At 38.9% G+C, this 20,815-nt stretch overlaps 3 protein-coding genes and 1 pseudogene across 4 annotated transcripts; 2 read left to right on the plus strand and 2 right to left on the minus strand.

The window, feature by feature from the left end:
* Positions 1–737: 737 nt before the first annotated feature.
* On the minus strand, positions 738–5,543 carry LOC108928652 (beta,beta-carotene 9',10'-oxygenase-like; annotated as a pseudogene).
* Positions 5,544–9,235: 3,692 nt separating this feature from the next.
* Positions 9,236–14,758, plus strand: LOC108928639 (uncharacterized). 2 transcript variants are annotated; one of them, XM_018742669.2, is made up of 6 exons: positions 9,236–9,368; positions 10,671–10,775; positions 11,330–11,341; positions 12,293–12,436; positions 12,583–12,728; positions 13,189–14,758. In XM_018742669.2, exons 1-6 carry the CDS (start codon positions 9,344–9,346, stop codon positions 13,411–13,413), a joined length of 657 nt encoding a protein of 218 aa, XP_018598185.2. In that variant the 5' UTR covers positions 9,236–9,343; the 3' UTR covers positions 13,414–14,758. The 2 variants fall into 2 exon arrangements, with proteins under 2 accessions (XP_018598185.2, XP_018598186.1); XM_018742670.2 differs by having other exon boundaries at positions 10,671–10,756.
* A 78-nt stretch (positions 14,759–14,836) lies between these two features.
* On the minus strand, positions 14,837–17,984 carry sdhdb (succinate dehydrogenase complex, subunit D, integral membrane protein b). The gene is made up of 4 exons (XM_018742671.2): positions 17,893–17,984; positions 17,093–17,197; positions 16,025–16,178; positions 14,837–15,541 (listed from the first exon to the last, which is right to left on the minus strand). Exons 1-4 carry the CDS (start codon positions 17,939–17,941, stop codon positions 15,376–15,378), a joined length of 474 nt encoding a protein of 157 aa, XP_018598187.1. The 5' UTR covers positions 17,942–17,984; the 3' UTR covers positions 14,837–15,375.
* A 287-nt stretch (positions 17,985–18,271) lies between these two features.
* Positions 18,272–20,597, plus strand: timm8b (translocase of inner mitochondrial membrane 8 homolog B (yeast)). Its single transcript, XM_018742771.1, has 2 exons — positions 18,272–18,474; positions 20,167–20,597. The coding sequence occupies exons 1-2, from the start codon at positions 18,364–18,366 to the stop codon at positions 20,332–20,334; spliced, it is 279 nt and encodes a 92-aa protein (XP_018598287.1). The 5' UTR covers positions 18,272–18,363; the 3' UTR covers positions 20,335–20,597.
* The last annotated feature ends 218 nt before the right edge of the window (positions 20,598–20,815 follow it).

A 20,815-nucleotide genomic window follows, 5' to 3' on the forward strand; every position in this document is an offset into this window, starting at 1 on the left:
ACACGTAAGGTATGGTTGCTCTTAAGTCCCTGAGGCCTGTTAAAGCATAGACCATGTCCTCTTCCTACAGTGAGAGGGCTGCAGCAGATGTATCTCAGGTAATGGAGCTGGAAGACATCCTAAAGGAAGCCAGGGGTTTGGAATCTCACCTGAGGGAGAAAAAGGAGCATCTCAAACAGTCTCTAGCAGTTATTTCAGATAAACTTCAGGGATAACAGCCCTTAAATGTGGATTTGTAAAATGGTCCAACAATAAAATAGTTTGATAAATTTGAGGTAAATTTGTTTTTAAAAATGTAAAGATGTGTGCACCAGTGCAGTGTTTTTCTTTAGCATGTGACAGGCAGTTTCTGTCATATTGTTTCATGTAGTCTTTTTTTTTTTATTTGTGAGTATAAAATGCTGTGTTTTACAATATATGTAGTGAAAACAGTAAAAGTTATACCACAGATGCATGTGTTTACAAGGCCCATGAAATTGTAACAATGTTTTACATGACATTAAATATGCTGTATATTTCAGATCTCATGTTTTAAATTAAAAGGGATTTTTTTGCTGGCTGAAGAGAGCAGGGCAAAAAACATTTTTTTTTTTTTTTTTTTTTTTTCCCCCTCTTATGAATGAAGTATTAACTGCAACTCTACCATTGAATCTATAGTAGCAAAAATTATTACTGAAATACAAGTCATGATAAACCACTGCCAGATTGCTAACACATGTGAATGAAGAGCATTTTGCTCAGATGGTCTTGTACTGTTCACTTCCTTGCTGTTCTGTAATGAATGCTAAAGTGGTGGCTTTGAAGGCTTTGTGGAAGCCATCAGGAATGTTCACTGGCACCTCTGCTCTACCAGTTTCCTCAGAAGTTTTGGCATCCAGCACTAGATTAAAGGTGCTTTTCTCTTAAAACAATTGAACAGAAGTCAGCCGTTGACCAAAGTTCTGCATTGACCAAAAGATCAGTTTTTCAAATCTACTATAGGGATTTATTACACACACCAGATCCTGGGTCAAATCATGCACTGGAGATCGAAACTGGGTATAAATTGTATTTCTGGTTTGGGTAGAATGGGTAGAAGTCATGATGACACCACACTTCTGCAAGATATACAATGTCATGTATGAAAAATTCACTGTAACTAACTTTTCAGCAACAAAAAGACAATGTCATAGCGAACAAATCAAAAACTACATCGTTTTCTGTTCTGTTGCTGCTTTCACTATGTGTATGGTAAATATGTATATATTTTAGTTTAATGATAGTGGCACCTGTACATGTGAACAGACAATTTTTGTCTTGATGTCCATCTTTAATAAGGAAGTCACCCTCCAGGTGTCTAAAACCACAGCTATAGAAGTAGTGATAGAGCCTAGTTTTATACCTTGCATAGCTGATCTATGGAAACTCAAGGCCTCCATACTCAAGAAGGTCATCACCATGCAGATCCTCATGGCCACAAAATGCCTGCAGAGAAAGAGCAGTAAGTACATATTAAAACTGAGAATACTCTATTACACAATTTTACATCAGTATCTAACATCAGATATCTCAGGGATATTTTTAATTACATTACTTGTGTTACATGTCATGCATATGCAGACCCGTACAGGTCTTGCTTACCTTATTGGTAGAAATCTTAATGGTAGTGCTTGTGGATTGACCTATAGGAGATGAGGTTTTGTGCCTGGGTGTGCTTTCATTCACTTTGAGAGGCAGAATATATTACTGAGGGAACTTCCTGCACAGTGTGTTGTAAATCTGACACAAACAAAATTAAGTTGAGAGGTGTTCTGGGTTAGGGCATTCAAGGAAATAGAACTATTCTTAGAAGCTGAGAAGGTGGCTTGTTTTCCCGTAGCAGAGCAGCATCAGGCTGCAGATGCCAAATATGAGTCTGTACTGAGTGAATGCTAATGAGTGAAGTGTTGTATTTCTGAGTACCTCATCCAGAGCCTCCCCTGACTTGTGCATATTCTGGGTCATGTAATTACTGATGGTGGTTTCATTGTCAGAATAGCGCAAGCTCGTTACTATGAAATCATCCTCCTTGAAGGCATTTGTCTGGTGGATGGTGGACAGTGGCTTGCTGTAGAACTTCACTGAGTTTGGCTGTGAGGAAAAAAATGACTGAATTTGAATCAGATCAGTTGTCTATTTTATTCTGATGCAGAGGCCCACATTAACCTCAGCTACTGTACAGCGGCTGCCGCACTGTCCATTTGTCATGTGGTGATCGAAGTAGCTGTTCGTGATTGTAGCTGGAGAAGAATCAAGGTTTATCTTGCCTGCGTTGTTGTTGCTTACATGGAATATTGTTTCCTGTGTGGGATTGTGGTAGATTCCATCACTTATCCCCTTCCCTCAGATTTTTCCAGTCACCATTTTAAACAGGAGCATTCTAATGGGCTGCTTAAAGAACACCACAAAATTCTGCATCATTGCTGAAATGACAGGGTCAAAAAACAAAAGTGTATGAAACAGACAATGTCTCCAATCACTTATTAATAGCTAAAATGTATTTGTATGTGTTTTTCAAACAAGTGGAGTTCAACAGGCTTTCATCATCAAAGCTATGGTAATAGAAGGGCTTGGCTTCTCTAATGCAGGCATAGAACAGACCACAGTTGTTCCCTCCAGGGTCCCTTCTGCCATCTGCTCATTTGGTAGTACACAAATGATGCAGAAGGCACCTTAAGAAAAATAGGGCTGCTTAAGTCTGAGGAGATGCAATTGTGTGTAATCCAGGTAAACCCTGGAATAAAATTATTAATTGAATTGAAGGATCAAAGGATTGGTTTTCTATAATATCACATTTCTTGGAAGTCATAATTATACATGAATCAAAGCAAATAAACTAATATTTGTTCATCCTGGACCTAAAGTCATCTCCATAATGATGGATCCCTTCTCTTTGATCTCAAGGCTCTCAGGGTCAACCTTATGCATGAAGTTAGTCTCTGTGCTCACATAATCTCCCTTGTATTTCACTAAAGTTACACTGGCCTTATCTGTGAACTCTGAGAGGACAAAAGATGTGAACAAGCTCTCTCTCTCTTTGACACATAGACACACTACACATTTTTACATTGTTCATATTTGCAAGCACTCTTCTGCAAAAAAAAAAATCTGTGCTTTGTCTGTGTGCTTATGCATAGCCTTGGTTTACACATGTACTTTTAAAAACTTTACTTTTGCAGAGAATGTTCTGAGGCCATAGCACCTCACCTGACATATCAAAGTGTGACAGGAAATGCTGGAAAAAGTTTCTGAAAGGGTCAGCCATGGTGATTGTTCCAAATTCTGACAGATGATGTAATCACGTTATCGCTGATTTCCAAAGTCAAATTTGTCCGGCCCATTCCAGAGGAAGCTGCGTTTAATCCAAGTTGGGATGTTGCCATGGATCCTTGTGATGACTGGGTTCACAAACTGGACCAGCTTGAAAATACATGGTAGGCCATGTACATTACTGTAAAGTTGGTCCTTCTTATACAATTGCTAGTTCTTCCGCTTCCCTGCTGTTGAGACACCATCCTGTTTTTACCCAACAAAGTATTTCTGCAACAAAACCACACAAAAGAGATTACTCATTTAATGCACATGTCAGCAGTCTTGCTAGTTCCCATGAATACAAAACTCTTCAGAAAGCTTATAGCCACTGAAAAATACTTTGTAGTAGAAGTCTGAATATTAAATTTCACAGCTGAAATAGCTCAGATGGCTATACACTAGCTAGACAATCTTGGTCCTTCAGCTTTGGATTTTGTAAAACAGCATGTTTATTTTACATTTTAAGAGAGCTTCAGCATTTTAAGTTCTGAAGCTGTTTCCTTCTTAAGTAAAATCCACATAAGACATGCTTACCACATTTTTTCCATTTATATAGAGGCCTACAACCCTTGAAAACTGACAGAAAGAATAGCATTTAAACTTGAATTTCATAAAGAGGTTATATTTCACTGACGTACATACATAAAATTTTAGTAATCAGAGTCAGTGTTTGTCTTTCAATGACTGAGATGCAGAAGAGTGAAGTAAAAGTAGAGTATCAGCCCATCAATACTGAAAAACTGGCATTAATCATTTGGTTAAAAAGCAGTTTAAATACAGAAAGGTATAGGTTGTTAACCCTAGTCATGGCCAAAACTGTATATGTATATTTTTGCTGCAGCTCAGGTCCCAATAATTAATCATCAGTTGAAACCATGTCAAACCTGTTAGAGAAGTACCTTGTTTATTTTTTCCAGTTCAAAACTTGTTGGAACTGTGCCAGTACGGTATTAAATATATTTCATATTTCTTAAAACCTAAGCGGGGGGTGTGGTGGTGGAGCGGATTTGGCCAATGCCTGGTGTGTGGTGGGTCTGGAGTTCAACTCCTACTTGGGTTGCCTTGTGATGGACTGGCGTCCTGTCCGGGGTGTATCCCTGTGCTTCCAGGGTAGGCTCCAGCTTGCTGCAACCCCACTCAGCACAAGCGGTTGTTGACACTGGTTGGTTAAAACCTAAGCAAAACTGAATAAATTATTATTGAATCTTGTTTGAATTTAATAATCTCTTTATTGTTGAAAGGCTAGATGCAGTTAAATATGAAATTGTCATTTCATTGTAATAAATGTTACATTGAAATAATTACCACTGAGTACTAATCTACAGCATTTAGAATAATTACATTTTGAACTTTATGATGCATTCATTCAGTAGATCAAAAACAGCACCCTCCATCTTGAAAAAAAAATTTTGTTGTTTTTTTGAAAAAGTGGTCATTTTACCTAATTTGAGGCTGCTGATTTCAAAAATCCCATGAAAAAATTCTGTCACATCAAGTTTTTCTACAAAATAGGTTTCTCATATTTCCAAATGTTGTATATTATTCTTTACTGGCATGACAGTTGCAAGAATAAACAAATGATTTGAAGACAAATATTAATTATTTCTTTTCATCTAAAATTGAGAAATGTAATTAGATATGGAACTAAGTATGATAAGCACTTAATACACCATATACAAACATGAATTTTTATGGATTCAGTAGATTGGTTCAGTCTTCAACATCAGTGCAATTCACAAAACCACCCTCGGTACTAAAGAAAAAACGTATGAGGCCCGTCTCCCTTTTTCTGTAGAAAAAAATTTCTTCCTGTGGTGAGTAGATTTTTTTCACTCAGTCTCAAACCCAACAGCTCTGCAGCCTCCTTGGGTAAATCAAGATCACAAACTAAATCATTCAGAAATCTGACACAGCTACTTTTTCAGAATGGGGAACTGGTTTTATTGCAGATTGCAGATTCCGGTAACTTACTGCCGATTTTGTCTTTGAACTAAACCCAGAAATGTTGCCAAACAGAAATAGCAGTCATCCAAGTGATTCTTCGGCTCGCTCCACATTTACATTTACATTTACATTTATTCATTTAGCAGACGCTTTTGGCCAAAGCAACGTAAATCTCAGCAAAAATACAATTTATGCATTACATTAAGAGAAAGAGACATGGCTGCAGACGTGACTTTCAAGTAAACCTAGTTTGTTACCTTCCACTTCATGCACCAATGTTCGTTGCGCAAGTAGGTGCATAAAACACAGGATAGACAAATCCTGATACCCTCCCACCAATTTTTTTTTTTAAATACTATAAGATACACAAACAATCAGATACAATGGCGGAGTAGCGGCTGAATAAAGGCTTATCTGGTGATGCTCATGAAATTACAGTGCATGAACATTTACACATACATGAGTTGGAGAGATCCTACATTTACATTTATTCATTTAGCAGATGTTTTTGTCCAAAGCGACGTACATCTCAGCAAAAGTACAATTTATGCATTACATTAGTTTGTTCCCTACCACTGGCTGCATCGAGGTTCATTGATCGAGTAGGTGCATAAAACACAGGATAGACAAATCCCGATACCCTCCCACCAATTTTTTTTTTTTTTAATATTATAAGATTCACAAATAAGGAAATGCAATGTCAGAGGATGAGGACCGAGGAGAGAGAGGCAGCTCTAGCAGCTTGGAGAGCATCAGATACCGCCAGAAGGGCAGTCTCAGTGGAGTGACCAACTTTGAAACCAGACTGATAACCATCAAGGAGATGGTTCCGGGTGAGGAAATCGGACAGTTGATCACAGGCTGCCCGCTCTAGGGTTTTAGACAGGAAGGAGAGGAGAGAGACCGGTCTGTAATTTTCAACCTCCGGGTCCAGGGAGGATTTGGGTGAAATGGGTCTGGAAAAGGTGAATTTTCAGACCCTTCTTGAATGTAGACAGAGTTTCTGCAGTTCTGAGTGAGAGAGGAAGGTCATTCCACCACAACGGAGCCAGAATCGAGAACCTCCGTGCTTTACTTTTCGTGCACGGGATCACCAAGTGAGCAGAAGTAGATGATCGAAGGGGTCTGGCTGGGGTGTAGCGGTTTATCAAGTCTTGTAAATAGCCGGGAGCAGTTCTATTGATGCGTTTGTAGGCAATAACCAGGGTCTTGAATTTGATTCGGGCAGCTATAGGAAGCCAGTGTAGAGAAATGAGTAGAGGAGATACGCGGGAACGCTTTGGCAAATTAAACACAACTCATGCAGCAGCATTCTGTAATAGCTGCAGAGGTTTGATGGCAGTAGAGGGAAGGCCACACAGGAGAGAGTTACAGTAGTCCAGACGGGAAGTTACAATGGCCTGGACAAGTAGTTGGGCAGAGTCAATACAGTCAATGCAGCCTCCTTGGGTAAATCAAGATCACACACTAAATCATACAAACCTTAAACTTTGGCATTCCAGTGGTGTGGAGCTTTTAGTCTGTTGTCTCAGATTTTCAACACAGAAGTGACAGACTGAATGTGGTGCCCAGCTTCTCTTGGTCACCCAGTTTCATTCCAAATAAAGTAACAGAAAATAAGACCTTCCTCACAAAGCCTGTGAAATTCTATCACTTCTTTAACGTAGTGAAGCAGCCAGAGATATAACAAAATATATCTGGATTATGTATGCACTTTCTTCTGACACTGGCCATGTTCTCTCATGTACAGACAACAAGAAGGGAGATGTGATCCATTATTATTCCTGACCTTGTAAAAATTAATCCAAGACACTACTCTGCTAATATTACTTAGCTCACTAGAAGGTCATGGTAACCCATTTGTGGCAAAAACTCTTTTGAAAAGGAGAAAAACTTCTGGTTGTTTAACAGTCAAGTAGTCCAGTTCTACAAAGCCAGCCATTGGTCTCACCTTCACCTTCAGCTGTGGTAAATGGCTCTCCTGTGCACTCTGTTGAGGCCCTTCTGGACTCCAAATGATAAAACAACAAAATCTTCTACCTGGTGGACTGGGAAGGATACATCCTAGAGTCGCAATCTTGGATGCCTGCCTAAGACCTTCTGGACCTTGTATTCACTGAGGATTTCTACAGAACGCATCCAGGTGATCCTGCTCCTTGCCCTAAGGAATGACCTTTTTCTGGATATTCTTCTTTATATCTCAGCATAGAGTGGCAAGAGTTGTAGCCTGAAGTCATCTGGGGGAAGACTATTTTAAAACCTTGAGATTCCTAATAAGTTACTAATCGTCTTGTGTTCTCAGTATGATTGTGCTAGCATGCCAGATTTCCAACTTGAAAAAAGACTAAAAGACATAAAACAGGATAATTTGCTACGGTCCTCTTCTTGTAAATGTAAGTTCTGTAATCCTTCACTTGCACCAGAAAATCATTTATCCCAGCATGGTCTGAAAAAATCAAAATAGGAAAATAAACTGATGTTCTGTTTTTGGATATCTGTGTCCTAAGCTCAACAACTTCAGTTTGCAGAAACAATACCCTCTGGCTTCTTTAATTTTTAATAAATCTTACTTACAGAAATAAATGTATTTTTCAACATAAAATTATTTTAAAAATAAATGAATATACAGCATCTGGTAAATTCCTTCTTCCTTCAAACTAGCAAAATCTAAGGTCTAATAAATTCACTGGTCAGTATGTTTTATATGCTGCTGAAACTCTCACTCCATGGATGTTAATACCTCTCAGTGGAGGAAAGATAGCCCACATCCTCAGGAAATGAAAACCACAGGAGTCGCTCATCTTCAGAATATCACATATCAAGAAACATTAGCAGGCTGATTTTGAATTTGGCTTTGAAAAGTTATGATACATTCCACAACATTGTTTGTCATAATGAAAAAGATGGATCATCTTTAACCCTGCTTTCCAAAACAGTTTCCAATCCCTTAGTAACCATTTGTTGGCAATTATCATTTGGGGATCAGTTCTGGGGTCATCCTCATTTTCCATCTGTACCCTGTGCCCATCATTGGATAGCATACAGCAGTATTTCATAAAGGGTACCTAAAACCCTAGCTTTCTTTTCTCTAGATGTACAAGACAGAAAAAACAAGAGCTTTTTCATTTAGGACTTAGTGATATATTGAAATGAATTAGTATGGTGATATGAACAAGTACTGTATTGTGTTCTGTGGAAACCTGTAGGGTATGTAAGCAATTATCTGGAGTGTTTTACATTTGGCACAGAAGCCACCCGTGCCATGTGCCACACATTAAGTGTTGCTGTCCAAAGCTTAGGGCGTTTATGGTCTGGCAGTGGGTCAGTAGTATCCCAGAGGTGTTGAAGTACGGTCCTAAGGTCCTTGGATGCCACGTGGATCAGCACGAGTTCTGGTTTTGTCAGCACATCCGAAACACTCCAACACTTGCTTGTACTTGAGAATTTCTGATGAACGGCAAAACTTGAACTTCCATGGTGTCTTTGCGATGACAAGATCAACCGAAAAAGAATAATATAAGGTAAAACAGTACATTTACATTTATTTATTAGCAGACGCTTTTTTTCCAAAGCAACCTACATCTCTGAAAAAAGAAATACAAAAATACACCAACAAAACACCAACAAAAGGAGAGATTTGCATGCAGACACGTGATTCTTGAGTACTGTACAGTCCAGTTGTTACGTAACACAGTAGAAAAAGGAACACTACTCGTTTTTGTAAGGAAGGAAGACCCTACAGAATCATGTCAATCGCAAGGTTATTTTAGTTGTGTAAATGCATTAAGGTGTAATAATATAATAAGGTCGTTTAATATTTAGGTTTTATTGAAGAAAACAGCGCAGCGATTCGGCTTTTAATTTAAGGCCACTGTTCAAAACAAAAGTACATTTGAAATCATAATAATAATAATAAAAAAGGAACCGAACACGGTAAAAAGACAGTGAGTGTGGACTGAATTATAGCTGGAGCGAGAAGTGACATCATGCGGAAACAGGACGCACCTTAATTTAGTACAGTTGTGTTGAAGGGAGGAGGAAAACACGTTGCTTTTCAACACGCACTTAAATGAGCAGCGTGGGGGGGGCGGAAGGTAAGACGTCGAGTCGTTCGTTTTATTGAATTTTTGGTGAGGCTGTGAGTGTTACGGTTTCACTCTCACCGAGAGCTTAGCTGTTTGTAACTGTCTTAGCAAAAACTTTTACATCACTAGCCGTAGCGTTAGTTAGACCGAGTTAAAATTTTGCACATACGACTGACACTCTCTCGCATATTTAGCTTTCATCCGTATAGTTTAGTAAGCAGCGTTCGCACGCGGCAGTGGTGCTGCTGGAGAAGCGCTCGTGTGCAAGATGGCGAGGGGGGCGCGTGCGCGGCGCTCGCGGCGCTCGCTACGGTCGCTACGGTCCTTCGCGGTTCCCCTGCGGGAACGTGTCGGTCCAGTTCTGTACGTGACCATTCATAAACGATGCGTTTAAACGAGTCTAAAGGCCAGTGTGTCTTAGGTTCAGACGCCGTTGTTTTTGAAGACCACGCGTGTTTGCGCGTCCATTCGGAAATGCGCAAATGGCGATCTGCTCCACATCTTAGCGTTTACCTGCTACACAGGTGTTTTTTTTTTTAAAAAAACTTGACCCTCTTCGCTGGGTAACTGCCTGGCTTAAGCCGGGTAAAAGCCCGATATTTTACATTTGCATTTCATTTAGCAGACGCTTCCAAAGCGACGTACGTCTCAAGAGAAAATTTGTGCATGGAAGAAAGAAGCCTCAGACCGTCAGACGTGTGATAATAATTGTTAAGTAAAATTTAGTTTCTTTCCACTTTGCATTGGTGTTCATCGCACGAGTAGGTGCATAAACTCAGACAATTCCTGATCCTACTTTTTTTTTTTTTTTAGAGGCAGGTACACTAACATTTCCGTACAAATGCATGCAGGAGACGTGGCTGTGCTTAGTTTTTATTGCTGCTGAAGCGCTTATATGGTTGAATACACGATTACATAGGTTCATGAATAAGATGGTTGCACTCATAATTCTTCTTCTTGCGCTCCAGTTTCCTCCCACACAGTCCAAAGACCAGTTTCAGGTGAACTGGTAACTCTAAACTGACCTTAGTCACTGTGTGTGTGATGCCCTACGCTGTCCAGAGTGTTCCCTGCTTCATGCCCTTTCCTTCTGGGATGGGATCCAGGTCCACTGCAACCCTGAATAGGACAATTTTTTTTTTTTTTTTTTTTTTTCCTTCCCCTTCAATGCTTGGATGGGTGGAAATTTTCTTGTGACTTAATTGGTTCAAGGAGTAGCCTGTGAGTTGATATTGTTCCAAGGTGTGATCATAAATAACGGTCTGGATTAGAGAACCTTTGCGCTAATATTTCTTACATGTTTTTATTTAGGACAAATGCAAGATCTCCTGACAAGATGGCCAACTTCTTGTGTGTGCAGTTTGTGGCCATTTGTCGAGAAGAAGTCTTTTTTGAAGGTATGGTGGCAAAATGCAGGTATATTTTTTTTCTTTGAAATCAAAATGTGCACATTTTGAGCAGATCACTTCTCAGGGCGCTGTATTAGATTGCTAGACAACAGCAGTTTTGACTGTTATTATACAGAGGGATATGTCTGCACTACTACATTCTTTCAGATGCATGAAAAACTGGATATCAACAGGTCACGTAATGGGGGAAATACGTTGCAGTTTATTTCGTTATCTTGTTGAACTTGGTACTGTTTAACTTCTAGTGTGCATAGTAATGCAATTGATATTGTGTGCTTTAGTTCAGCTCTTAATGTCATGCACAGCTGAATTCAGTTGCATTCACACTGGAACCTGGAAAGACATCATCATCTAAGGAATTAGTCAACAATATGCAATTCATAACCAGGAGATAAATCTGTCATAAAACTCTTATGTTCCCATAATTCTTTTTTTTCCCAGACAAGGAATCTGTGCTACTGCTTTGTATTCTTGTTAATCTCGTAATTTGGCAATGTACTTAATAGTTTTTTCTTTCTTTCTTCATCCCCCTTTATACATTCCTGTGGAACCTGTGTGAAGTTAAAAATCCAGGTAATCTGTGAAAACATGTTACTTCCTTTACAGTGTTTGTGATGCATACTGCTGTAACCATGGAAACAATGTGTTCAGATAATTGTGATATAGGAAAACCAAAAATATGTTGCATTACATGAAATAGTATTTTGTAGTAAATCTCGTTGGGATTGTAGAAAATATTTCTTACAGTAAGAATAAAAATGTTGGTATTTGCCCCTTTGACTACAGTGTTTTTCCTTATATCCTTGTTTGTTTAATTTGAGAGTGATCCAGTTCGCCTGGTGTTTCTGGGTGGTTCAGTTTGTAAAGGAGTACAGATGCTCCTCGACTAACGATGGGGTCACGTTCCAATAAACCCATCGTAGGTTGAAAAAGAATACGGTGCCGCAACTACCGAACATCATAGTCTAGCTTACCTTAAATGTGCTCGGAGCATTTACCATAGCCGACAGCTGGGCAAATTTAAGCAGGAGACACACATGGGCATTTAGTGGACATGATGGAATGCGAAAGTGCACAATTTTTTTTTAAAAAAAAGCTTTCACTACAGTATCGGTTGTTTACGCTTGCGGTTGCTGACACTCGTTTGTGTGATCACTACACAGACTGTCAGCGTGATTGAGTGGATGCTGTGGCTCACTGCCATCGCCCAGCATTGGGGGAGAGTATTGTACCGCATATCACAAGTGCAGGAACAGATTGAAATTTGAAGTACGGATTCTACCAAATGCATATCGCTATCGTAACTTTGAAAAATTGTAAGTCGAACCATCTAAGTAGAGGAGCATCTGTATTCAACGGTCTTTTCATGTTTGTAAAATTTCAGAGTGTAGTTTGAAAAAGAACAACATTGCCCTCCTGGTGTGACCAAGAGAAAATAGCAAATTTTCATCAAGGCTACAATCTATAATGTTTTGCTACTGCCTTTCTGATTTACTGTCCTTCATATCATTTTGTTATCTGCAGATTATGAGGCAGATGTCTACAAAAAAGGAAAATGTATCACTAAAATGATACAAAATGGACAGAGTCAGTTCCTGGTATTGGATAGAGACTATGATCAATTGCAACTGGGCTTTCATGATATTACTATGGAGCAGTTTACAAATGGTAGGTTTCCATCTTGCATTCCATCAGTCAACTGGAGTTTGCTAGGATCTGTGCAGTTGTGCAAATATTCTTTGATACTTTATAAAAGTGTATTTTTTTTTTCTGAAATGTCATGATCTCTAGCATTAAACCTTTTCTTTTTGTAGCCAACTGTAAATTCAAGATTCAGCTCCTTAGAAGCTCAGATGAAGAACCCATGAAAGGACAGCCAGTTGTCCTACAGGTGGACTTTGAGGGCAAGACCTGGACCTTATGCTGCTCTGATGACGGCGGAGTGAATGCTAAGATAGAGGTAGTTGCTTTTATCCAGGTTATCAATTCCTTGCTTTGCAAAGTTTTCCCGGTTATTAAAGTATATATATAAGTATAGGTTAATACCAACATAGATTCCTATTTCAATGATTTCAAATGGCCAGCATATATATAATGTATCATCAGTTTGTCACCAGTAATTATATTGGATGGCATAATGAAACATCTCACAGATCAGTGAAGATTGCACATTTCAAAAGATGAAGCTGATTTCTTTCATTTCCTCTTTTGTTTGTTAAATATTTCAGTCCATTTTTACTGGATTCATTGAATCACTGTAAATTTCAAACCACTGATCTCCCACCCTTGTGGCATTTTTTTTTTTTTTTTTTTTTTTGTTGCCAGTATCTTCACTTCCAGTGTCCTTCCTTTTCCAACTTTCTCTGCCTCTACTTTCAGTTGTGTGGATGTGCCTTGAACATTAGATTTTCTATGTGCAGGACCTCCCAGACCCAATTTGCTCCAGCAAGCATAGAGCGGTGTTCTTCCTGAGGCAGATCGAGGGTCAGTTGTACAGGTACAGATTTGAATCATCCTTGTTGGACAATATGTTCCTGAGCTTTGAGCATGATCCAGAAGGCCTTGTCAAACTGGTCCTGAAAATAAATAATGATGAGGATGACACACAGAAATTGCAGATGCAGAAGGATTTCTGGCATAAATAGTACGGACCTGTAGAGCTGTTGTTGTTTCACAAATACACGGGACCAATTGGAAGGGGTTGGAGGAATGCGTGTGAAATGAATGTCCCAGGAGATTTAATTCCACACTGAATTAAAGTGTCATATTGCTGTTACTTTGAACAAGAAATGTACATAAATGTTAGTATGAATCAATGGCTTGTCTAAAAACAGGCATTGGAAACTGTCTTTCAAGTAAAAGTTAAGGATTAGACCCTCTTACACAAAAACTTAAAGGCATATGTCAAAAGCAGTACTGAATCACATAATTCAGTTATGAGATTTTACTTTAATTTAGTAGATACTTTATGGGGAATGTCATGTATTGAGGGTAATGGCCATTTTCTGCAGCACTCAACTTCCTTTTCTGGGTCATCTTTTGTTTTAACATGTTCTTGATTTTAATGTAAATGTAAAGGCATTTTTAATCAATATCAAAATCAAACCTTAAATATGACCCTTTTAGGCTCTTTCCATAAGTCATTATGAGCAGCTATAAAATGCTGAGAATGTAAAGGTTTGAGCAGTGTCTTGAGACTGGGATGTTTTTATGGAACATGTCATTTGAAGAATAATAGGATTAATAAAATACCATAGTTTAGTCTTATTGTAAATTATTATATCTGCACCATGTGACTCTCTTAAATTACTATGAGGAAGCTCAGGGGGATCACTTCTTCAAAGCCTGCAACCATGAAACCAGCTGTGTTGCAGATTCTTGCTGTGTTAAGATAAAGAATATGCACAACTTTAGTTAACCAGAGGGACATTGCCAGTTCTGCATCATTTTCCCATCCATCTTTTTTGTTATCGATACCTACCACAGTTTTTAGTGTATGATTTTCTGGTTATTGCAGGCAATTGCATTTTAGAAGGGTTACATTGAAAAATCTTTCCTGTAATGCAGAAATTGAGTACTTCTGATTAATAGTTTTAATCAGAAGGTAGTATTTGTAATTGTGTGGTAATTCTAATTAACTGTACCTACTTACAATTTGCCTGAGCACATGCAAGCTGTGTCAGCACATAATGAGACTACATGCATAACTAAATCATCTTATCAGTACCATATTGATCACTTTACATATTCAAGTATAACCTCCTACCTGTCTTGTTCCTACCTTTTCATTTTATTTGGAAAAACTTCTTTGCTGTCTTTGAATTGTTCATATACTTTGATTTTCCTGCAATTAAGATATCCAATTTCCTAAAATTCACAATTGTTGAGTGTCACTTATTCATGTAAATGTGATTGGTAGCACATGAAATATAAAGGAGGTTGTATTCAGCATTATTGCTTTGAGGCATTTTATACAATAAGGCAATTTTCCCCCCCCCCCAAGTTTTTTGGCTGTAGTTTTTGCATACATTGAACCTAGTGATCAAAATAAAACAAATACCAGTTTTATAGTGTTGTACAGCTTTGGTATTATGGATTGATTTCTTCAAAAACACTGAATGTTATTTATAGCAGGGAGATTAAGTGACTGGGAATTTATAGAATCCATATAAATGTCCTTCAAAGAGCAACTGTAGCAGAGAGTACATCTTGTACAAACTCATTTAAGACCACATTAACAAAAAAAATACTGGGTTACACTGCCTCATTCTGAGGTTTTAAATATTGGATACTGGAGTGTATCTTAATTTGTCACCAATCATTGTCCAGATTCCACCATTATTTTCATTGCACCACAAAGCTTGAGCATTTTGATACATCTGTACATTTGAAAATGTATGACTGAAGTTCCTTCATTGTACATAACAGATGAGCACATGACAAAATTCAGATAACCCTTAAATTTCAAAGTAACATTCATAATTAAAAATACCAAAATTTACTACAGCCAGACATATTTACATGTAATCCCCTGGATGTTTACAATAAAAAAATGGAACAAACACAGGTTAAGTGATCTCCACCCCAGTGCTGTTATTTCCCAGGAGTTATATGTTCCAAAGCATGGCCACAGCCTTGCAGATGCCCACATCATGGTAGTTGAAGTAGCAGAGGCCAGCAAAAGTGACAGCAGACAGCAGCAGGAGGCTTGTATTTGCAACCTTAACCTTCATATCGCCATGAACATAGTCAGTCACCACTTGGCCCAGACCCCTGTGAAAGACCATCCAAAACAGGAAGTTGTACAGATCAAGTAAAGAAAGATTTAACCATATTTAACTGAAGACACAGATGACAGCAGTAATTAAACATTTAATTCCACTGCTGCTGAAGGAATTTAATTATTTACATTTGGATGTGACAAGCATAGGAAGGGCTAGCCAGAGGGAACCAGAAATCCTTGGGCATGATAATATAACAGCAGGTTTACAAACCCTTCGGATAAACTATATGCAAAATGAAAGAGTACAGTTTAAATGTACTTCTATCCACATCAATTACCCGATAAGACGATAAATGACCTATGAAAAAAATTTTAACAGCGAGAAATCTTGTCCTGTACTAACAAAAACTATTAAATATTAATGACAAAATGGGAAGGTTTAAGTTCAAATAAAAATACAACATGAAACCTTGCCACTCTGTCTGGGAAGATGGTATTGCGTGCAGCAACAGGGGTGTCTCCGCATCTCTTACCAGTGGCCGTGCAGCGTGAGGGTGGCTGCCAGCGAGTAGTCCACAACAGGGCCCGGGTACAGGTATGCTGCAGGCAGCAGGCCTAGAAGCACTACGCTTAAGGCCCGCTCTCCTGTCCAGTGTCGTGAGGCTGCCTTGGAGCCACTGCCCACTTCTGTGCAGAAAGTTACAGGTGAGGTAAGTGAATTACAAATAGACACAAAGTACTGTAGGAACCTTATTATTCTGAAAGGCTCAGGACTGCCCCCAAAAGGTAGAAATAATAGACTACAGGAAAAATTCACCCTTTTCCACACCAAGTCCTTTTATATAACAGTTACTTCCCTGTATATCAATAATTCAAACTAGTTCCAAATTAGTTGTTGGCACTTTTAATTTTTTTTTTGATTTTTCAGTGACAATGCTTATTTCACAAATTTCTTAAAATGCTCTAAAATTACTCAAATACCATGCAAACAGCAAATATATCTGTATTAAACTTATGAATGTTACAAGCAAAAAATACTTATTTCTTATCCATGTGTATGATACAGTCTCCATGATTTTGAGGACAGAAAGTAAATAGAGCTAGAGTGCTACCAGCAGAAAAGTCTCCTCTGGCTACCTGTAGCCCTTTGCTATGTAAAACCTAACTTTCTGGATGTCAAAAAAGGTAAGCCTTTAATCAGGTTAAGTTTTTCAGGCATGGGAAGCAGCAGAATGTTGTTACAATGTACTTTAGAAGATTTTGCACAACTTAGTTTTATTACATTAAATTGGATTTTTTACATTTGTGAGCTAGCACAGGAGGATCAAAGTTTATTTTTTTCTGCAAGCGATGGACATAAAAGATTTTACAGCGCTGACACACAACCCGGTGTTAAAAATATACTGTAGAGTTCAATTAGGAAAAAAGATTAGGTTTCCCTTAAATACCCAGCTATCTATTCTTCCTGTTCCGACAAAGAAATTCACAGTGTTAAAACTACATGGAATACATTTAACTAAGAAGCGTATGTAATTTGAGAACTTCTGAAATGCAGTAATACTGATCTCTGCTTCAATCCCTGTAGTTCTTCATGGACTCACCGTATTGAGGAGCTGTTGAATGAATCTGGGCGCTCAAAATACTGTCTGGTTCCTTTTTCTGAGCAACGACAGGTCGCACAAGGAGAGAGTTTCTGAACAACAGAGCTGTGGGATTACGCAGGAAAGCGATTACTTAATGAAGAAAACTAAGGCCAAGGCACACCTACGACAGCCATTCAGACCGGAACACGGCTGCACTATCCATAAACTTGGATTGCATGGTATATTTATCTGTAGTGGAATTAAAACATGTTCAAAAAAATTATATTTACTCATTGTAGAACTCACACTTGGCAATAATTTGACAAAATGTACACATTTACAGCAAACTTGGGCCAAATAATTTAACACCATAAATCCACTCTGGTGACACCATAATAAAAAAGCGCGCACAGTTCAGAGGACATATTTTTTGGTAACAAAAGTCATTTTTGGTCAAGTTAGCTGCAGAAGTCAGACCAAAACACAGTGGACCACACTACCAGTGCTAAGAAATTTACCACTACTACTAGTACTAGTCTCTTCTACTCGAACCCGTACCACCGTCAGATCAGATCCCTAACCACGATCGACCACATGATGCTTTTTATTTTTTAACGGATAAACTGACAAAGGAGGATGACTCGGTCTTGGCTTAGGAATTGTAGTAAATCTGTATCTGTGTCTGTCGAATCGCAGCCTACGGAAGGTAGCTCCTCGGCAAGTTAGACGCATGGTATTTAACACTCAAACGTTTGGAAATACATAATAAAAATCAAGGCAGCAGCTTTCCCGCATTAATATAAAATAAAGATACATACGCTTGACACCTCTGCGACAGATCGAAGTCAACCGAACGAGGGTCGCCATGTTCAACACAACCAAGGTCAAATCTCTCACCCGGATGTAGTTACTCAAAGGCACCGTCCCTGGTGATATATCACAGAAGTTCTAAACACGTAAGTATAGGTAACTTCTCTTTTTTTTTCGTCTTCGCCTTACAATTCTTTATAATACGAAATTTCCAAAATAACGCATAAAGCGAGATAGACAAACATTAAAGCTACAATATTAGAAAAACAGCAAGTTTTACATATGCAGTGTTCACCACCCCCCGTGGAAATCATAGGAAACTGAGGACTAAAAATGGTGACAAGTAACATATCTGTGAGTCTGTAGATTATCTGTGCTTTCATTCATGGCACTTCCCGTTGCTACATGTGGGTTAGCGTGAGTCGGATATAGGAAGAAATCGGGGGTTGCCTTTTGTTTGGTGATTTTGGCGCGTTGAAATGACAGACTTTAACTCCGACTATGATTTAAACGCCTCGGAAAAGGCGGAGGCATCAGAACTACAGAGGATGATCGCTATCGAGCAACAGAAAGCTCAGTTCCAAGCACAGGTAAGGCGTGTTGGTTGTCTGCTCTGGATGATCAAACTGAAAGAAAATTCAGTGAAAAATAGTCAGTAGGCTACTTGGATTTCCCCCCAATTTCATCAGTTTACTAACTGATACGTAAATATAAATAAATTAGTAACATTTAAAGCCGGTTACTTCAACTTGACTTGTGTGATAGTGACAACACACTCTGCTTTCGTGCTTCATTTTACTGCCGGCTAAATGGACGCAGGAGTACAGATTGCTTTCGATCCGCACCAGATGAAGGAAATTAATTGGCAAAATATTCATATTCCAAAGTCCAACGCAGTTGTTAACACGGACGGAGGGATCAGTGACAGTCAGTGTACAGTTAACCAAGATTCAACTGGCTTCCCCAGTGTTTACACACAGCAGCCTGGTGGTGTGTGGTGTCCTGCTGCTCATCAGTAACAAGGTTCACTTACTAAACCCTTTTTGCACCATGAATCGGTCAGCAATGAGCACAGATATATAATAATGTTTATGGAGAGAATCTATTTTTATATTCTGTCAATTTAAAGTGGTTTTGATGCACTTGAACTTGAAGCTTAAATGTTCCGATGAAATATTGGAAGCATAATCAGGTGCTTCACATTTTTTAACTTTATTATCTGGTTCATCAGTTTACGGGGAAGAGTCTGTTGAGAAAGTCTCCCAAAGTGTCCTGGTAGCAGAGGGGTTAGAGCCGTTGCCTTTGTCCCCAAGGTCGCAGGTTCGATCCCCACCTCCAGGTGTAGTACCCCTGAGCAACGTACTTACCTTAAAATTGCTCCGGTGACATGACCCAGCTGAATAAATAAGTGAATAATTGTAGGTAGGCTAACATTGTAAGTAACTTTGGAGAAAAGTGTTAGCTAAATGAATAAATGTAAATCAAAGCGCAAGCGTTCCATCTCGGCCTGGTAGATCTTCAGTCGTCGAGGATCTGCCAGGCTTTGCCACACGTGCATTTGGCGTTTACCAAAGTTTATTAAAAACTGTTAACGTTTAATACGAGCATTTTGAGTAATCTCTCAGTAGCTTAAATTTAGTTGCCTTCCTTATGGAAGGGCTGCCAACCCTCACTACTGTCCATTGTCTTTTCAGCTGTCATCAAGCATCGGTCATCACTGGACAGCCCATCATCAGCATTTATGTCATACATCTTGCAGTACACATGGATGCTTAAACATTAAATGAATTACATTGACAAGTCATTATATAGTAGAAGAAAGACTGAGCTTATTTAAAATGTATGTATATTCTGTGTATATTCAGGAAAACCCAGGTGGCATAACAGATAGTGCTAGTGGTACACAGCTCCTGGGTCTTGGGTTTGGATTTACCTTTAAATTTTGCTCTGTGTGGAGTTTGCATATTCCTCCAGTGTGCCATTGGGTTTCCCCTCGGTGCTCCTGTTGTTATCCACAGTCCAAATACATGTGTTTCAAATGAATTGGCGAGTCCATATTGCCTTTTTTCCCTATGTTACATTGGAGGCAACCTTAGATTTCACCCTGCTTTGTACCCTTGTTTCTGTGATATTCTCTGGACTGCCATGACCGTATGTGGAACAAGCAGTTATTCAAAATGAACAATCAACAAATATTTATATTCTAAGTGTCAAAACCACAGTCCTCTGAATCCACAGCAGTATGTTAATGACATCAATATTGCGCGGCTTCTTCTTGACAGGTGCACAACTTCACGGATGTCTGCTGGGACAAGTGTGTGGAAAAGCCGGGCTCCAGACTGGACTCTCGCACAGAGACGTGCCTTGTGAGCTGTGTGGAACGATTCATCGACACCACGCTGATCATCACCAACCGCTTCACCCAGATGGTGCAGAAGGGAGCGCACTGAGAAGCATGGCCTCCTCCCGCTGCAGAGGATCCTCCCTTAGTGTGATTCCTTGGAAAGTAGTGACCGTTGCGCACAAGAGTACCATAAGAACAAGTTGTGTTCACGGTGATTATACAACTTGGGCATCCTTCTTCACACCAACTGTGAAATGATATGTCAAAAACATTTATTCATACTTGGATATCCTTTGTGCCATTGCATTTTTGGTGTGTTTATGTCCAAAAATAAGATGTAATTAATAAAGAAACCGTCTTCGACACAAATCTTTGTGGGCACTTCATATGACACCTCATATTCAGATTCTTTGTTCTTGCAGATTCAACTTGAAAATATTTGATAATTGTCTTTTTTTGTAAATGTCTTTGATTTGGGAAAAGTCCCATTAGCTAGGCCTTCTGTTTTTCTAACACATTTACATTTATTCATTTAACAGACTCCTTCTTCCAAAGCGACGTACATGTCAGAGAACAAAAACCTAATC

Source organism: Scleropages formosus, chromosome 10 (genome assembly GCF_900964775.1).
Source record: "Scleropages formosus chromosome 10, fSclFor1.1, whole genome shotgun sequence".
NCBI classification, from domain to species: Eukaryota; Metazoa; Chordata; class Actinopteri; order Osteoglossiformes; family Osteoglossidae; genus Scleropages; species Scleropages formosus.

Excerpts from the sequence above, each read along its gene's own strand:
- LOC108928639 (XM_018742669.2), top strand. The coding sequence starts at position 9,344 with ATGAGCAGCGTGGGGGGGGCGGAAG. Across the intron at positions 9,369-10,670 it reads CAGCGTGGGGGGGGCGGAAG|GACAAATGCAAGATCTCCTG; the intron begins GTAAGACGTCGA and ends GTTTTTATTTAG. Across the intron at positions 12,437-12,582 it reads TATGGAGCAGTTTACAAATG|CCAACTGTAAATTCAAGATT; the intron begins GTAGGTTTCCAT and ends TTCTTTTTGTAG.
- sdhdb (XM_018742671.2), bottom strand. The coding sequence starts at position 17,941 with ATGGCGACCCTCGTTCGGTTGACTTCGATCTGTCGCAGAGGTGTCAAG. Across the intron at positions 17,198-17,892 it reads CTGTCGCAGAGGTGTCAAGC|CTCTGTTGTTCAGAAACTCT; the intron begins GTATGTATCTTT and ends GTAATCCCACAG. Across the intron at positions 15,542-16,024 it reads CTCACGCTGCACGGCCACTG|GGGTCTGGGCCAAGTGGTGA; the intron begins GTAAGAGATGCG and ends GGTCTTTCACAG.
- timm8b (XM_018742771.1), top strand. The coding sequence starts at position 18,364 with ATGACAGACTTTAACTCCGACTATGATTTAAACGCCTCGGAAAAGGCG. Across the intron at positions 18,475-20,166 it reads AAGCTCAGTTCCAAGCACAG|GTGCACAACTTCACGGATGT; the intron begins GTAAGGCGTGTT and ends TCTTCTTGACAG.